General features: G+C 37.3%; 1 protein-coding gene across 6 annotated transcripts in view; it reads left to right on the forward strand.

Annotated features, from left to right (window-relative positions):
- ANO5 (anoctamin 5) overlaps nt 1-19,203 on the forward strand; it is a 144,791-nt gene that overhangs the window by 41,402 nt on the left and 84,186 nt on the right. For 3 of the 6 annotated variants that reach the window (XM_051965628.1, XM_051965630.1, XM_051965633.1), the window contains exons 1-2: nt 11,960-14,539; nt 17,257-17,327. In XM_051965628.1, the coding sequence (XP_051821588.1) occupies nt 14,398-14,539; nt 17,257-17,327 (213 nt within the window). In that variant the 5' untranslated portion in view covers nt 11,960-14,397. Of the gene's footprint in view, nt 1-11,959; nt 14,540-17,256; nt 17,328-19,203 lie in introns of those variants that run through there. The other 3 variants (XM_051965631.1, XM_051965634.1, XM_051965629.1) reach the window with 2 other exon arrangements.

A 19,203-nucleotide genomic window follows, 5' to 3' on the forward strand; every position in this document is an offset into this window, starting at 1 on the left:
TTATATTGGTTTCATGTTTTTTTATGATCAAAATGAAATCAAAAGTCATACATTATATGGGGAAATTAATGCCAGCCTTAAAAAAAAATCTGGCCTATTCCAACAAAGGCAGATGTTTTCTATGGTCTGCATTGCTCATCCTGAAGATGAAGACTATTCTGAATTCCTTTTTACTTAAAAGAATGGAAGGACACAGAGATCTCAATGCTTATAATATGTCGACGTATCCTGTAACTTGGATTGGGCAATGAAGTTTTCTCCAAGAGTACTGAATCTAGAGCTTGCTGACAATTCTTGGCAGTCCTTTAAAAACATAGAAGCCATAAAATTTAGTATCTGGGAAACAAAAATAAGTATGGAAAATAGGAATTTACCAAGTAGGATGCTGAGGTAGGCTTCTTCCAAAAGCATTCTCTTTTCAGTATTTCAACCCTTTTATCACTTTCTCTTCCTTCCCCCTTGAGTCGTTAAGGTAGTTTTTCACTGGCTTGTATCTGGGAACAAACATTCTTAGTTATTGTCACTGCTGAAAATATAAACCAAGTCCATTAAAACTTTAATTTTTGAATTTAAAATCACTTTTAAAAATATGTTTAATTTTTGTCTTTGTGTCTTCTATGCCTGGCTTATAATCAAAGATTTTAAAAGATACTTGTTGAAGGTCATCTGTTCAGTATCAAGTAGAGACTCAGCAATTTCTCCTTAGTCACAGAACCATCTAGTATGCATGATGATGCTGAGCCAGGGTCCTCTGGGGCCAGCAAGAACTTTTATCAAAGCATGTTTGGTTTTAATCTTCTTAATATGGTTTGATATATATCTCCAGCATTCAACCATATTTAAGCTGCCCAGACCTTTTGTAGTCCTTGTCAATTGAGATATTACAGCCCACTTATCTCTAGTTTTATTTCACCCTCCCCTTTTTAATGGTTGCTTTTTGCTTTTAATACTCTAAACAGTTATTTTGCCTTGGGCAAATGATTAAAGAGAGTCAGCCTGGGTGTTTCACCTTCCCATATGCTGTTCAGATGCCATTGGAATTAAATTCAAGCTGCCATCAGCACTAGAGGAAGAGGTGACAAAGGCAAAAGGACCTTTTTTTATCTGTAATTGTTATTGCCATTTGACTTAGTGATAATACAGATGACTGTAGGGGAGATATGACCGCAGAATAGATATGGAACTTTAATCTTTGATCTGGACCTAATGCTGTCTACTAATGACCCCAGGTGCCCAGCATATGCCCAATGAAGGGTAATGATGCTGGATTGGTTTTTGGAGATAAGTAGATGAGCTCTAATAGAGTATCTTTATTGAGTTACTGATAAAGGAAGAGATAAATAACTGCCTGTTTATTGAAGAGTTGGGTGTGTAGGAAAAACACAACCCATGTTTGTAGGGCACTTGGGAATATCTCCTTGGCACTAAGGATGTGCTCTGACTTGAATGGCAAACTGTCTCCTTAGCCTAGCTAGATTCAGTGCAATTGGAAGTCATCAGAGTTAACAAGAATGGTAAGGATGATGTGATAAAAGGCCAAAAAATTCGGTATTTAATTTTGAGAGTGGCATTATGAAGTTATGGCAGATGGGGTAGAGGCAATAGAATAGGGGTCCTGCCCTGGTTCTGCCACCTATAAGCTATGTGACATGGGCAAGTTATTTCAATTCTTTAAATCTGTATTTCTCAATTCCAAATCTGAAGGTTGGATAGAAGGTTTAATAGGACTAAAATTTTTATTCATCATGTGGTCTCTGACCTATTATAAACACTAATTTTAATTGATACTTGTTTATTATATTTCCCAAATTTCCTCCTGTATTTTTCCTCTTCTTTATAGAGAGCCATTCTATAGAACAAAGATTTTTTTTAATAAAAAGAGAAATAGAAAAAAAATCAGCAAAAAATTTGAAAAAATCTGACACTAGTGCAATATTCCTTATCTGTCTCTCCCACCCCTCATCCCTTGAAAAGAAATTGTAACAGAATTGTAAATACTGTTTAGTAAACTTAAATTAATAATGTTTCAAGCATTGGAAAGATCTTTAGCAATCATTTGTACTCCAATCCAGAGCAACAAACATTAACACCTACAATGTGTCAGGCTCTGGGTATACAATTAATAAAAAGAAAGATATCTCTTGCCTTCAAAGAGTTTGCAAGCTAATGGGGGAGAGGATACTAGGTGATTACTGGTATAAGGGTATCATTGTTCAGTAGAATAAAGCAACAGAGCTGGTGCAAATTGAAGGGAGCTGAGAGTTCAATTTTTTCTATCTATAAAGGAAGGTATTGGGAGGAGTTTGGTATTCTACTCTCCAATGCAGCGGATAGGAGGCTGAGGGAAATGGTGTCATTCAGGGCTTGAGTTAGCAGCATGGGGATTGAAACTGATAAGCTTATTCTGCCAGAGGCATCTTGTTCTGTGTAGTTGAAAACATTCTTTCTTCATTTTGCAAACAAGACAGCCAAGATTCAGAGAGAGTTAAATAACTTGTCCCAAATTACACAAATGGTTTGTGGTGAAAATGGGGTTAAAATTCAGACCTTCCAAAATCATTGCTCCTTCTATTTTGCTGCAATGCCTGTCTGTTAATTAGAGAAAAAGTAGCAGAGTTCTTAGAATTGATTAGTAAAAAGGAGATATTCAGTCTTCATTTTTTATTTGTGTAGGGTTTTTTCTTCCTTAACATAATCAAGACTGCATCTATTTCAGTTTATGTCTTTCCTTTTCCCTCATTGGCCATAATAATTTTGAATTTGTCTCTTTGACTAAGGAACCAGATGCTCCCATACAAATTATTCATTTAGCAAATTTGCTGTGTCCAATTTTTCTTAGGCATTGGTCAAGATGTTAAATGTTAGCACTAGGGACACAAAAAGAGGTAAAAGTCTTTATTTTCCATGATCTCACAATCTGATGGGGGGAGAATAAGCAAACTGATTTATACAAACAAGCTGTATGAAGGATAAATCAGAAATATTTCAAAGAGAAAAGGCTCAAGAATTAAGAGGGGTTGGGAGAGGCTTCCTAGAGCAGATGAGATTTGAAGGAAGCTAGAAAAGCCAGAAGTCAGAGATAAGGAGGGAGAATGTTGTAGATTTAGGATGCAGCCAGGAAACATGCCCAGATTCCAGAGAGTGTTTTATTTGAGAAACAGGTCCCTAATTCACTTAATAATAAGGGAAATTTCTCTGCTGTTCTGAAGTCTGCCTTTCCAGACTTAATCCACATTTCAGCTGCTTTCTTCATGGCCTGAAACTTCCTTCTCCTGGAATATCAATCATCCCTGGGACCTTCTCACCCTTTATAATGGAGCCTAGATTTCTTAAGAAAGGATGAATGAGTGAAAGACCTTTAGCAAACACTTATTAATACCATGCACTATACTAAGTTCTAGAGAAAAGGAAGATAATAAGTTGTTTCCCAGATAGATGATCACATAATATGCCAAGGATGATCTTGGGATGCAGGCAGGCAGACTATTGTAGTTGTACTGGGCCTTTCACCAATCAGGATCGCTTAAGCTCAGAGAATCTGCCAAAGTTGACACTGATGCAACCAGTCTCAAAGGGAGGTCTGGTAATCTCTGGCAGTATGGATGGTTGGTGAGATTATGAAGTCACCTATGTAATTTTTATCCATGCCTTCTAAAAATTCTCCAAGATTTTCCCTAATACAGTAGGATGCCCTCTTTTAGATTTTTAACTGATTGATACATCTTAGTTCTTTTCTCATTTAGGACACTTATAAAATGCTTTAAGTTTGCAAAGCTTCACTATATTTGATCCTCATCACAACTCTCTGAGGTTGGTGTTATTTTCATACCATTTTATAGATGAGAAAACTGAGTCTGAGAGAGATTACTTGACTTTTCAAGGGTCATTCAAGTAGTAAGTGTCTGAGGCAGGAGTCATCTTGAAGGGGTCTTAGCTGCTGCCCCAGCCCCAATAATGAACTCTTTTTTCTATTTCTGTCTCTGTCTTTCTCTCTCCCTTTCTCTATCTCTTTATTTTTCTCTATCTCTGTCTCTCCCGCTGTCTCTCACTCTGGATCTTTCACTCCCTGTCTTTCTCTTCTTATTATAGGAAAAAGAACTTTTGCCTTTTTCCATGCATACTTTAATCCAATCACTGACATTGTCCAAATGTATGTAAAATATTCTCTGAGATCATCCAATTTTCCTGCTCTTTCTAATTCTCCTATTTTTCCTTCTCTATATAATTTCTTGCCTCACTCTGCTGAGTTACCTGTCTTTCTCTTAAGGAGGAGAACCACAGTAAGCATCACATCCCTCACCCCAAGTAAATCCCCTAATAAATGTTGATGCTTTATTTGGATACATTTGAGCCTGAATTCTATTAGAGATGACCCCACAATCCATACCCTAGTACTAATATTTTGGCGCCCAATATGGGGTGAAGTTTCTTGACTTTGATCCTTTCTAACTTAAGCTAAACTCATTCCCTTACTGCTGGCATATCTTAGTATCCAGCTGGATAGGATGGGGAGATGTTTGGGGCCACTGTGCCTCAATCAACAAGTTCTTTCTAGATAGTGATGCTTTATAGCTTAACCTCCAGAAAGTATAAACTAATAGTGGACATTACCATAGGATAACTCTGTACAAGATAATTCCATAGGAGCCACATAAATACTGAGTTGCTTTCAGTGACATGTCTTTTGCTGGAGTTCATTCCCTCTCAAATAAATAGGACTAAAATCTTTTGGGCTATGGCACAATGATTTTGTCTTTTGAAGATATTTCTGCTGGGGGTAGGCATAGACCTAACCCTGACCCTCTCTGGGGTCCCAGAAGCTGGTCAAGGGAGTATCCAGTGGGTGAATCTCAGAATCAGAAATAGAATGGTATCCAGTGTTGGCCATGTTGGTGTAACTGCTGAAGCCTAGAGGAAGCAAATCTAGTGAGGAAGGATGTAGGAATTAGTAGTGTTATTAACAGTAAAAGGGGTGCTTGGATGACCAAGGGTACATGTGCCAAAGGGTTTAAAGGGGTTAGACCTTTGTTAGAGAGGATGATGGGCCAGGAGAGTTTCTAGTTGGTATGGAACCACAAGTAATAGCACCCTCGTAGGTAGAGGCTTTCCTTGTAGGTAGAGGCACCCTTAAGTGCAATGGTTACAGAAATAAATTTACTTATAAAAGACTGACTTTACTCCAATTTTAATAAAAAAAACTTGGGAAGGTATTTAAGTACTTAATTCCAGAACAATAGATATCAAATCAGTTCTTTATAAGAACATGCAGTACAAACATGTTATTTCCACATTAGTAATAAACTTGAAAAAAATCAACTTTTTCATTGATGTAATACAAAATAGTCTATAAATTACATCCTCTACTAATACTGATTACACTAAAATTCTCTTTAAATCACATTGGAGATGTTCTGATATAGTTTGAATAATCATTAGAATAACAGCTAGGTCCCACAAACAATTCTATCAGTTAATCTAACATACCTCCATTGTGCTCATGTCTCCTACTGAACACTTGTCAAGAGTTGACCCAACAAGCCTTCCTAGTTGCTTGAAGGGATGATCCAACTATATACTAAAAAGAGGAAGATGAGATATGGCCTGAAAATGCAGACTAGTTCAGGGGCACCAAAATAATGAAGTTCCATAAGTCATAAAAGTGAGGAGTCACTGAAAATGAATTCATAGACTCAAACCATCTCCAGGTCAAGAGTCAAAGTTTTATGATGCTCAGCAAATGGGCAAAGTTCCTAATGAACTTGCAGTTAATAAGGGAAGAGGTGGAATTTTTTATATGAAAAACTCAGAGCAAGGTGCACTAACTATGCTAATTGTATCAGAAAATCAACTGACAGTCATGATTGTCCTGTTTATACCCAGTAACCTTGGCAGGTGACATTTATAGTTTAACCTCCAGATTGTATATGGTAATAGATAATAGTAGGAGTCTCTACATGTTAGCTCCCTCTGTACATGATAACTCTACAGAGTTGGCTTTTTCCTCATTGGTGCCCATTCAGATACTGGGTTACTACCAGGAACCTGGTTTTTTGGTGGATCATATCTGCCAGTCTTTACTAATCAATATAATTGTCTTCTTCATAACCTTCTGACAGGAGTCTTCTCTCATCTCTGGAGTCTCAAGAGTAGGGTAACTCGTAAAAGACCCCAATTCTATCTGTGCCCTTGAGAAACATATCTTTCTTTGTGGTGATCATAACACCCTTAGTGTATAATTCTTTTGACCTCACCTTTCAATGGCTCCCCCTCTATAAATACCACAAAATTTGTATTCTGGGCTGCCTGTGCCCATCTTCGTCTGTCTATAATGTGTCCCATATACATGCCACTGTGAGAAATACAATTTTTCTGACAGTTCTTGGGGAAGAGTGGCCCATACCTTGGTTATTGCTAACCTTGTCACTGTCTAAGGCCTTGGAGGAGCTTACCTGAGATAACTCCCACTCCCTAATACCTTCAATAGTTAGTTAATCAAACAGTTTGACTCCTTGGCTAATGTGGTCCTAAACAACTGTGTGATTTGGACTAGCTCCTTGTCTCTAAAGGATGCTGTGACCAACACTTCCTGTTGTGTTTACATCAATACTTCTAGACAAGTAGAGAACAATGGGCTGACAGATCCACAGGAAGACCAGTTGAATGCATGACCTTCATCAGCAACTACTTTCAAAGGGCCCAGGGACAAGTTCTTTTTTTTTTTTTTTTTCCATTCTTCTACTGACACCTCTCCTTAATGTTATTTTGCTTTTGATATTTGAGACCAGTCTTTTAAACCTTTTAATAACATTTGTGCCTTATGACTAGCCTCAGTCAAATTTCAGATGATCTACCTGGATGGATATTCTGGAAGGAAAATCTCATCTCTGGATGCTGCTCTGGTGCAATTCACATCCATCTCTACCTCCTCATGACAGGATTTTTAAGCAGGTCCAAGTCCATGTCCCTTATCATCCTGAAACAGTAATGGGGGAAACATCCTGAAACAGTAATGAGCTCTTCATAGCCTACTCCCAAAACAATTTGGGTCCCAGTTCTGTGAGTGGGCAATGATGGGATTTTAGCTACTGCCCCAACTGTAATAATCCGTTCACTTTCTCCTAGATCTCTCTTTCTCTCTCCCAGATGGCAGGTTGACCAATACATGTTAAATATGTTAAAGTATAAGTTAAATACAATATATGTATACATGTCCAAACAGTTATTTTGCTGTATAAAAAGAGTTGGACTTTGAAGTAGTGGACATTAGCCTGTGAAGGAAATCAAAAATGCAGGTGGACAAAAATAGAGGGATTGGGAATTCTATGTAATGGTTCTTAGTCATCCCCCAGAGTTCTTTCACTGGATGTAGCTGGTTCAATTCATTACTGCTCTATAGGAACTGATTTGGTTCATCTCATTGTTGACGAGACCCACCTCCATCAGAACTGATCATCATATAGTATTGTTGTTGAAGTATATAGTGATCTCCTGGTCCTGCTCATTTCACTCAGCATCAGTTCGTGTAAGTCTCTCCAGGCCTTTCTGAAATTGCCCTGCTGGTCATTTCTTACGGAACAATAATATTCCATCATGCACCACAATTTATTCAGCCATTCTCCAATTGAGTCATAGGGACTTTTTCCAGGCATACCTTATTTGACATTGTCTAAACTTATGCAAAATCTCTGAAGTCATTTGATTTTCCTGCTCTGCCCAATTCGTCTGTTTTTTTTTTTTTTTTCCTTTTTCCTTTCTCTTCTCTAGACAATTGCCCACAGGGTGTGTCATCCCTTACCCCAAGTAAATGCCCAAATAAATGTGCTTGCTTGACTTGGATTTAGTTTAAACCTGAAATCTTTCAGACAACATAACCTACTCCTTGGTATCTCTAACATTTTTGGGGTACCCCAACAACCTTAGCCTAGAACACTATTCATTGTTCTACCTAGGTACTGGAGTTTCCTGTTTTGGCCACCACTTGACTCTGTTGACTGTTAGATCCTGCATTTCACTAAAGCTCCCAGGAGCCTTTTCCACTTGAATTCTCTGCTTCCTTCTCCCCTTTCCCCTCCCCTTCCTGTGCAAGGACAACTTGCTTCCAATTGTCAAAATATTTACTTCTAGGATCTTTCATCCTTGTGAGTGCTTCCTTGTAGACTCCTATTTCTGCTCGCCTCTTGGGGTATCTTTTATGAATTATGACAAAAACGTCATTCCTCCATAGCCAATGGGAAGAGGCCTCTCTAAATGTAGCTTGGTTCACGCTTTTGCTCAATTACCAGTCAATCACTTAGTCTTTATTCAGTCTTTTAAAGATTTAGTTTTACCTGATTCCTATACTCAGTTCTGCTCTCCTGGGGTGGTTGGGTAGGGGGAGAAAGGCCTTTTGTATCAACATTGTGTATTTATGTACAGATGTTTCAAACAGCTTTTCTGTAATTTTTGAATTGGTTTGTATGGCAGGGATTTGTAGCTCCTAATAAAGGGAAAAGGTTTTTTTTTTTTTTTTTTAAAGATCTTTATGAAACTTTGTCTTCATTGGAACAACTATCTGAATGACCTGAGATTTTACATAGATTTGGACACTCTCAGATAAAGTTTGCTACAAAAATCCCTATGATTAGATTAAGGTATGCAGGGAAAAAAGGAAAAGGCCCTTTTGTTCTAATGAGATCTATGAGAAAGAGAAAGTGACAGGATTATTGGAGTTGGGGTAGCAGCTAGGATTTCCTCTTTGCCCCCTTAAACATCTTCTATGCTATGATAAGACTTTGAAGAATGACTTTGAAGAATTCTGTTAGCGGAGGCTAGCCCCACCCATCTATGTCTTTGGTAATTTTAGAATAAATGATTAATGAATTGTGACATCCCAGTGACTAATTATGATAACTTGGGCATTCATGAAAGACATTGGCGTAACTGGTTCACTTAAGCAGAGCAGTAAATTCTGTTGTCCCTATATTATTCTGATTAAAAAAAAAAAAAAAAACAGCAGTTCTTTAAAGCTAGGAAGACATGATGGTTTTTCCAACTGATAGTCTTTTATTTGGTATTTTGTTAACCAGGCGATTCTTGCTTTGTGCTGATAAGAGCTGGGTTCATTCTCATTAATGCTGGGCTGCCAATGGTGTAGCCACTTAAAAATGAGTATATTATTTGGCTTAATATAGAGTGTGTGTGTGTGTGTGTGTGTGTGTGTGTGTGTGTGTCTGTGTTTGTGTTTTAAACCCAATGATAGGAATAATCAGCTCTCTGAAAGCACATGGTGTAGTAAAGATATTGTACATAAAGAAATGGGCTGAGATTTGAAGTTCCTGGATTTGAATCCCAGCTCCACTCTTTATCAGCTAGCTGTGTGGCTGAGGATAAGTCTGTATAATAAACACATAGAATTTGGCAAATACTTACTAAGTACCTGATATAGCTAATAGCTTCTCTGAGTTTCCTTCTCTGTGAAATGAGGGAGCAAGGGGAATGGATATAGATAGAGCAGGACTGGGGTGTAGAAAAGCATGGTATCCAGCCCTGCTTTTGACACTTAGATGGAATTGTGTCCTTAGGTATATCATTTTATTTGTCACATCAGTGCCCTGGGTAATTTACCAGAGCCAAGTTGCAAAGAAGGCACTAATCCACATTGGTAGTAGGGATTCTTTAAGTGGACCTCCCTACACTAATTAAAATCATAGACTTGAGTATTTTTGTTGCTGTTTTTAACAAAAGCAACAACAATAATACTTGAACCACCTTTTTGTTTTTATTGATTTTTTTCTGTTTTGATAGCAGTTGTTTCTGCTTATACTATATATCATCCCCACCATGCACTCTCCATTATGACAAAGGAACACAAAGACAACTAACTCAGTGACATCTAACAGTATATGTAGCATTCTGCATCCATAGTTTGCCTGTGCTCAGCAAAAACAAGGGAATAAAATTTTAATTATTTTCAATTAAAATTCTACTCTCTTGTTTGTTTTGTTGTTGCCTTTTGTTTTTTCTACCATAAAATCCCAACTCCAATAGACGGTCTAATTTTTGTTCAATAAATCCGATATTCTCTCCCAATTCCTTTTCTCTCCAAATATATTATTCTTTTTTGTTACTAACACAGTGACTCAGCTTATAGGATTGTTTTTTGGAGGCAGTATTTTGTAAATGTAAATTGTTATAGAGTTTAAAAAATTATTGAGAGAGAGCCATTATAACATTATAAGAGTTTAAAATATTGAAACTCCCAGAAAACCCTCAAAATCCATATTAGCAATATATGTTCATCTTATTTATAGGTCTTCATAATTTGGATTTTTGACTTATCCAGGTTATTTGTGGCATAGCGATGTATCAGGGAGCAGAAATAGAAGCCTGGTCCAGGTGGGGGCTGAGCCAAGAATGTATTAGAGATAACTGGTATGGGAGTGAGCAATAGAAGTATTCAGGTCATGAAGACTAACCAAACAGGTAATGTAATAAGTTGAAGAAGCCTTAAATATTGTTATTGTTTAGTTGTTTTAGTCATATCCAATTCTTTGTAACCCTGTTTGAGATTCTCTTGGCAGAGATACTGAACTGGCTTGCCATTTCCTTCTACAGCTCATTTTATAGATGAGGAAAGTGAGGCAAACAGGATAAAATTGCTTTCCCAGGATCATGTAAATACTAAAGTATCTGAGACCAGATTTGAATTCAGCAAGATGAATTTTCCTGTGTCTAGGCCCAGGCCTCTTCAGCCATTGATATACCCCAAATTAGGGATGGGGACCTCTAGGATTTCATTGCTATGAAGTGCTCTCAGGTGAGTAAAATCTCTCTGACAATGTAGGCTGGCAGCTTCAAAAAAACTTAGACTCTTAGAGAGATACCCAGTAGGTCATCCAGCCAGCATGTGTTGAGAATCACCACCTTCCTAGCACCACAGTGCCTCAAATTAGAATTGTTAAAAGATTTTTAGAAAGGTTGCAAAAAGATGTAAAAGATATATTCTAGTAATAATAGCTATCCTTTTTATACTTGCTGAGTCCCAAGCACTGTGCTAAGTCTATTATCTCATTTGATTTTCATAACTCTGGGAAGGTAGGTGCTATTATTATCTTCATTTACATATAAGGAAATTAAGGCAAACAGGTTCAGTGCCTTATTCAGTTACTTCCAGCCTTGTCTGAAGCCAAGATTTGAATTCAGATTTTTCTGACTACAAATTAAATATTCTATCTGCTGTGCTATCTAGTTGCCCCGAAACTAGCTGTTTTAGATGTTCTTTGCAAACATACTAGTTTAGCTTTTTTAGTGGAGGAGAAAAGCTGCTTCTAGGACCAGTCTCTGTTGGACATAACAGTAGCCCCATTGCTACTGCAGAAAAACTCCCCAATCCTTTCCAAAAACAGCAACCAATCAAAGGAAGCTGCTGCTTTTGTGGCCTGTTCTGGGTCACTCAGATAAAATATTAGAATCTCATCTCATAGATGAAAAAAGTTGGTAAGGTTTTCTGACTTGGATGATCAGAGGAATGGAAGGAAAGAGAGCCTTAATTTCCCCATTCTATAAAAAGAGAGAATCAGACAAGCTAAGATTTAAGGTCTTGTCCAGGTCCAGCTTTAGTGATCCTAAGAGATCTCTGATTTTCATTAGCTTAAAAATTCCTTTCAGTGACCTTAATTGCAGTCATTCCATGTCTACTCCTTCCATGTAGTTGCCTCCCTGGACTTCCTTTACTCAAATATATTCTGCCATAAGCTTACCACTAAAGGCCTTTCCTAATTATTCTTAGCTTCTTGTAGAAGAGCTGCCTGGCTGTCTACCTATCATATTTCATTCTCACCAAATGATCAGCCTATCTATTCCTCCTATCATGTAATTCCTTGAAGAAATCACCTACCCTTGGAGTTTGAATTTCCTCTTTGGAAACCAATAATCAAGCTACAATTTATTAGTTGTCAAAACACACACACACACACACACACACACACACACACACACACACAAAACCCAAACTCCCCAATCCCAGGAAAACTCTTTTTCTTTCCATTGTGCTGGTCCCATCCCCTTTTTCCTAAGGAATCTTCAAGGTTTGGGCCTCTCCTCCACTTTTCCTACTATATATATTTATGTAAATATAAACTGATAATTCCCAATATATACCTCAACCATTAACCTCTCAAGCTTTAGCCCTTCTTCTCCAGTTGTCTAAAAGAATTGTTCACCTTGATGTGTGGAAAATACATGGCTGCAAATAACTGTAACACTAGATTTATTCTAAGTCCAGTCCTTCTGATTTTGCTGTTTCTTTCAGTAACACTCTCATTAGTTCAGACCTGTCTCCCTCACTTGTTTCTAGACAGATGATCCATTATAGCCACATCATATCAATGTGCTCCATCAGAATGTCATGGCCAATGCTATAGTGTGAGCCTTCATTGCCACCTATCTAAATATTACTGCAACTTCCTGCAGGTCTTTTCTGCCTCCTTTCATTTCTTCCTCCCATCCATTCTTCATATTGTTGTCAGAACAGAATAATTTCCTTTAAAGAAAGAGTTGTTAATGTCACTGCTTAAAAAGCATCAGGAATTCCATTTTGGCCCACCAAGGAAAACTTCAAGTGCTTTCCCTGGCATTCAAGGTCCTTTACCATCCAGTTCCACCTTCTTTCCACTATTCTGTCATCACTCCCCTTCAGACTTTTGTCTTAGAGCCAAGCTTGAGGTGTGGCCTGCATCCTTCCATGTCTGTGCCCATCTATGCACTTTCCTGTCCTGAAATGTTTCCTTTATTCTCTTTGCATATTTAATTCCTACCTAGTCTATTATGTAAGGTTTTCTCATATTTCAATCATTACCATTAGTAATCTCTTTCCCCCCAGATTTATATAGCAATTAAAAAAAAAAAAACTTCTCTAATTCATTTATGGGGCAGCTAGGTGGTGCAATGGATAGAATATCAGACCTGAAGTCAGGAGGACAAATTTTCCTGAGTTCAAATCTGATCTTGGATACTTACTAGTTTTGTGACCCTGGACAAGTCATTTAGTCCTATTTGCCTTAGCTTCCAAAGCTATAAAATGAGTTAAACAAGTAAAAGGCAAACCATTTCTGTATCTTTGTGAAGGAAATCCTAATTGGGGTCACAAAGAGTTGTACATGACTGAAACGACTGAACAATGATGCATTTATATAGTATCACGTATTTTATGCTCCTGTGTTATCTACCTATGAGACTGTGTAGACCTCCTGAGGGTATAAATAGTGGCAACTTTCTGAGGGACTCCACAGTAGTCATTGGGGGAAGAGAGAGAAAGGGATCTGGAGGATGTGTGTGTTCATTGGTGTGTGGAGAACTAGTGTGGATACTCTAGCATCTAATATATAATTTAATGTCTTAAGGAGTTGCCTTGTACAGTAAGGAATTAAGTGACTTGCTCTGTGGTCACAAAATCCATATGTGTCTGGGCTAAGTCTTGAAATCTGGCTTTTCAATTCTAAAGCCAGTTCTGTATGCTCCACTTCAATACTCTATGTTTATAGTGCTAGGTATATAAATTTGCCTTTGTTGAACTTCAGTGAGAAATCTTATGCAGAATTTTTTTTTCTGTAAGGAAATTGGGGTTAAGTGACTTACCCACGACACAGCTAGTATGTGTTAAGTTTCTGAGGCCATATTTGACCTCATATCCTCCTGCCTCCAGGATGGGTGGTCTGTCCACTGCACCGTTTAGCTGTTCTAATGCAGATGACTTCTTTATCTTTTGTATCATTACATTGTGCCATTATCTTTTATATTGGTAGAAGAGGTGGTACATTGGATAGAACACCAGGCTGGAACCAGGAAGACTTGAATTCAAATGTAGCCTCCAATATGTAACTGTGTAACCCTCAGAAAGTTTTTCTTATTTACTAAATTTTCTTCAATTGTAAACTGAGAATAATAGCACCCACCTCCCAGGGTTGTTGTGAGGATCAGATGCGATGATAATTATAAATGCCTAGCATAGTACCTGGCACAGAGCAGGCAGTTTATAAACGTTAGCTGATATTGTTATTATTATTTTGTGCCTTGGACAGGGCCTGGGGCTTCTCAGACAGGTACTTAGAATTTTAAAAATTCTACAACAACATTGCAATTTTTTGTTGGCCAGTGGAGATGTCAAGAAAGCAGCCAACCATGGTCATTCACGTGTTATTGGCTGATCTGTGGGGTTGGAATTTGGGGGCTGTGAAGAGAAAGCTGAGTCATTCTGAATGCAGAGGGCGATTGTGTTTCCTACTTTGGACAAATGCCAGGTGAACACAGTGACACCAGGGGAGAAGGAGAACACGCACATTAAATTCAATTTATATCGAGTCCTGAAAATAACACTTCCAAGCTGTTAGCTTATTCTGGTTTCTGTTGTTCTATAAGACAATGGAGTCGGGATCTTCAGAACGTATATTAAAGATGTTATGGAAAGGTCACCAGTCTGTTGGGCTGTTAGTTAATGCCATGTTTTTTTCCCTTGAAGATGATATTGCTGTTCTCACCAAGTTCAAGTTCACAAATCCAGAAGGTATTGTACTGAGCAGAAAAAAAAAAAAGAAACATTTCTTGTTCACCACACTGTTAACCGTTTGTATTGTGCCTTGCTTTGTCTTATCACGACAGCCTTCTTCCTTTTCCTAGACATGGCAAACTTGTTGCAGTCATTCCTCTGAAACCCAAGTGGCAGAAAATCCATGCACACATTCATTCACCAAGCTTTTATTTTGTGCTTATTATATGCGTAACAATACATCAGACACTGGGAGATCTGGAGAAGAAAGGCAGGAAAGCTATCTTGCATTTCAAAGATTTGAAATGTTGGAGGAAGAGAAAACAATCAATTTGAATACTAATGACTAATAATTTTTAATGAATCAGTTTTTTTGTTTAATTATTTTTAATGAATATAATTAATTTAAGTTATTCAGCAGTTGGTTTTATAATATTGAGTCAGATAGCACAGTGAATAGAGTCACTGGGGAGTTGTAGTCAGGAAGATCTTTGGTCAGATCTACCTTTAGAGACTTACTAGTTGTGTGACTCTACACAAGTCACTTGAATTTTTTCTCTCAGTTCTGTCAACTGTAAATGGGGATAATAACAGCACCTTTCTCATAACATTACTCTGAGGATCAAATGAGATAATATTTGCGAAAAGCACTTAGCATGGTGCTTGGCGCATAGTAGGTGCTATATAAATGTTTATTCCCTTTCCTTATTCTTCAAGTTTTCATAAAAGAAGACATCTGATATACTCTTCTCTGTGTAGAAGAAGGAAATTCTTTGCTTGGAAGATGAATTTCCTGTATAGATAGGGGGAATTCTTTTATGTATAGAGAACAGATTGGGGACAACTATTGGCCCTATCTGTTAAAGGATGCAGATTTGATATAGTAGGAAGAGTCCCTGACTTAGAGGCAGTGATTCTGTTGGAATTTTGGCTCTGACACTATTTATGTCACCTTTGATGAGTTGCTTAATCCCTCAGGATCTCAATTTCCTCATCTGTAAATTTAAAGGGATTGGTCTAAAAGATCTCCACTGTTAGTTGTCGGGCAGAGGAGGGCATGCTGTTGCTCTTTTCAATGCAGTGTAGATTCCCACTCACACATCTTAGGCTTAGCAATTGGTACAAGGCACCAAGGCCAATAGAAGCCCAGCCTTGTGGTTGGGGTTGGGAAAGGAAGAAGGCTGATGAAGCAAGAGAAAAATGAGTCTTTTGCCGCACCCTGCACGCTCCTTTGTTGTCTGGTGGCATGTTCTTTGTGTTAGGGATGAGCTTTCGTGTTTCCTACTTTTCAAATGTTGCTACTATAGACGATGACAGAAGATCTAACAGATGGGCAGCATCATTGGTCGTGAGGGATAATGTGGCTCATTGGAAAGAACACTGAATTTGTAGCCTGAGGACCTGAGTTCTAATTTCAGCTCTGCCCATTTATTACTTATGTCCTCAAAGAAGTTACTTATGTCCTCAAAGAAGTTGCTATAACTCCTCATGCTGAAATTGCCCAGTGTGTGAAATGAGGGAAAATAAAATTACCTGTATATCCTCAGACAAGTAATTGTAACTCCTCGTGCTGTGTGAAATGAGAGAAACTAATTAGGACTAACAGTTCTTAGGATCCTCTCTAAATCCAAGACACCCCAAAGTTTCTGAGTCAGAAACGTATATGTAGAAATAAAATTGTCACTTAGGAGAAGGCAGAAGAGCGAATTAAGAAGCTGGTCTGTGAAGGTATACAGTTATTTCCTCTCTAGAACAGTTTAAGATATGTAATATCAGCTTTTTTACATGTTCCATTTTCAGGGAAAGAAGCTGAAACAAGTGGAGTGACTTGCCAATTGTAACTCGATTAATCAATGAGTTAGAATTTGAACCCATACCTTCTGATTCCAAGTAATCACCTGTATTTTTCCAGTATCATGTTGCCTCTCACATCTCCTATGTCCCATTCTCCCCTACCGCTCCCTAAGGATATTTTCCTTATGTATTTTTATTCACTTATTATGATTCCTAATGATACTTCATATGCCCTTTTGAAAAGTTTAAGATGTGAAGATTCATCTCTATATTTTTCCAAGTAGCAATCAGGATAGAACAGAGTATCAATTCTCTGATAAATTTTTTTTCTCTTAATATTGGTGAGTCCCATAAATTGCCCACTTTAGCCCCAGGTATTCTTCTCGTATCTATCCCAGAGATGTCAATATTACAATAATACAACTAGAAATCATATGGGACTAAATTCCATGAATGTTCTGACTGTAATCGGCCAAATGTAATTCCCAGCCAACAAGTGAAGGTGTTAGTGAATTCCAAGTCACAGACGATACGAGCTGTCCATGGGCGTCCTTTGAGTGGCAATCCCAACTGATGTTTTACAGCTGTGAATATTCTCTCTCCAGAAATGTGATTTCTGTTGGGTGTAAAGATCAGTGTTCCTCCAAGAGTGAGGTTACTGCCAGTTTAAAGAATAAGAGGAGGTGAACGATTTGCAGTCTTGTATTGTGATTACAAAAAAACCATTTTGTAAATGTTCTTTGTTGTTGTTGGTTTTGAAAATTCTTTTTATCCACCCAGCTCTATGTTGAGTGTGGGCATTTAATTCTGCCATTGTTTCTTCCTTCCTTCCATGCTCAGCCATCAAAATTCTTGCCTGTTTTTCATGCTGTGACTATGCATTAAGCTCTTTCAGAGTAGTGGGACAGTTTCTCATGGAATCTTACTCCTCTTTTCTCTAGGAGAAGAATCCAATGGACCTCTGTATGAAATGAACTCCAGTACAGCATCTGAACTCCCAGGAAGCTCAGAGGTATGCTTTAAATTAGTCGTTTCTCCTCCTAAACTTCAGAACAGAAGATGGATAAAGAGAGTTTTATTTTATTTTATTTTATTTTTATTTTTGAGATAAAGGAAATTTACTGTTTGGAAGTGGTGAGGACTTTTAATCCCAGCCATATGCTCAGTTTAAACTATTTTTGTTTTCAAGAATAACATATCTTGTATAATAAATAAAAGAGTGTGTTTTGTGCAGTTTCTAATATTTCATCTTTCCAAGGGCTGTTGGAATGCAAACAAATTAGGAAATGCATTGTGTACTTTTTGAATTTGTTTCAAGGCTTCTCATGAAGCAAACCTAGCCACTCTGACTTGACATGGAAGAGGCCAGTCCCAGAATGAAACTTTCCCGGTTGCTTTGTATTCATATTATCGGCCTTGATAAGAAAAGACCCGGCTTTAATTAATTAATTTATTTTTGTTATAGAATTTTTAAATCGAACAACACGAATCTTGCTTATGAAAGCAAAGCAATTTGAATATACATGTTCTCTTTTCTACCTGTTACAAATGTAGCTGCTCAAGAGGACAAAGAAGAGTGATGATTTGTTTATCAAAGTATATTGTATCCTTCCTTCTTTATTTACTCAGGACATACACAGCATTAATATAATGACTGGAGGGATGGGTACAGACTCTTTGGAGTCTATGCTTCTTGGCCTGACCTGAGCAGTGCAGTCCATAAAATAGAAAGATAGATGAATAGATAAATAGACAGATAGACAGACAGATATAATTTTTCTAATAATAGCTTTTTATTTTCAAAATACATGCAAAAATAGTTTTCAACATTCACCCTCATAAAACCTTGTATTCAATTTTTTTTCTCTCTCTTCCTCCTGCCTCCCCTAGACAGCAAGTAATCCAATATAGGTTAAATATGTGCAATTCTTCTGAACATATTTCCATATTTATCATGCTGCACAAGAAAAATCAGTATATTAGATCTTAATATTTTTATATAATGGACTATTTTGGCAGACAGGTGAAACCTATGAGTCCATTCTTAGAATGATGTTTTTAACTGGATAAAATAAATGGAATAAAATACTTAGGGCTAAAATAAAATGATCAGACTTCTTTTAAAAAGTTCACAGAAAAAAAAAGTTCATGGGCCTCAGGTTAAAACTCTCTGCTTTAGAACACAAATGTCCAGTGAAGAAGCCACGGGTGAAAATGCATTGTCAGTATGTTTATGCCTGAAGAACTTTTTGTTAAAATGTCATTTGGCCAATAATTACAATAGGAAGCGACTTGTGGTCTTTGGTTCTAGGAACTCTTCATTCAGTTCTGAGTGTTTATGTTTTAGGATATAGACCACTGGCCAGAGACCCTCTTGAGGTCTCTGTTAGCAATAACATTTCTGAATGTTTAATGGACAAAATATTAAATGTTAAGACTAAACGTAGGCAAAATGAGGTACAAGGTTCAATGAATTGTCTCAATCGAAACAATGAAGTTATGTTTTTAAAAAAAGATTGAGATTTGAGGGATAGATAGAAGCAAGATGGTGTTGATTGAGAGTCTTGAAGGAGAGCTTGATTCAATCAGGTCTACATATCAAGTCAAGCTGATAATTTCTTCTGTAGCTTTCTTGAATAGATATGACATATTGATAGAACCACAATCCAAAATATACAATCACTTTAATAATAATTTTTCATTTTGTATATACATGTTTTCATGTATTTAACAATATTTAAAATGAAAACTTTTGATTATAAGCAAAAGGAAATGTGTACATATTTTCTCATAAAGAAATTCTTAATGGAGGATAAATTCTGTTCATTGACATTCTCTCTAGAGAGTAGAAATAGATTAGTGTCCTTCAATATGAGACACAGTTTCTT

The sequence above is a fragment of the Antechinus flavipes genome, chromosome 6, assembly GCF_016432865.1.
Source record: "Antechinus flavipes isolate AdamAnt ecotype Samford, QLD, Australia chromosome 6, AdamAnt_v2, whole genome shotgun sequence".
Taxonomy (NCBI): domain Eukaryota; kingdom Metazoa; phylum Chordata; class Mammalia; order Dasyuromorphia; family Dasyuridae; genus Antechinus; species Antechinus flavipes.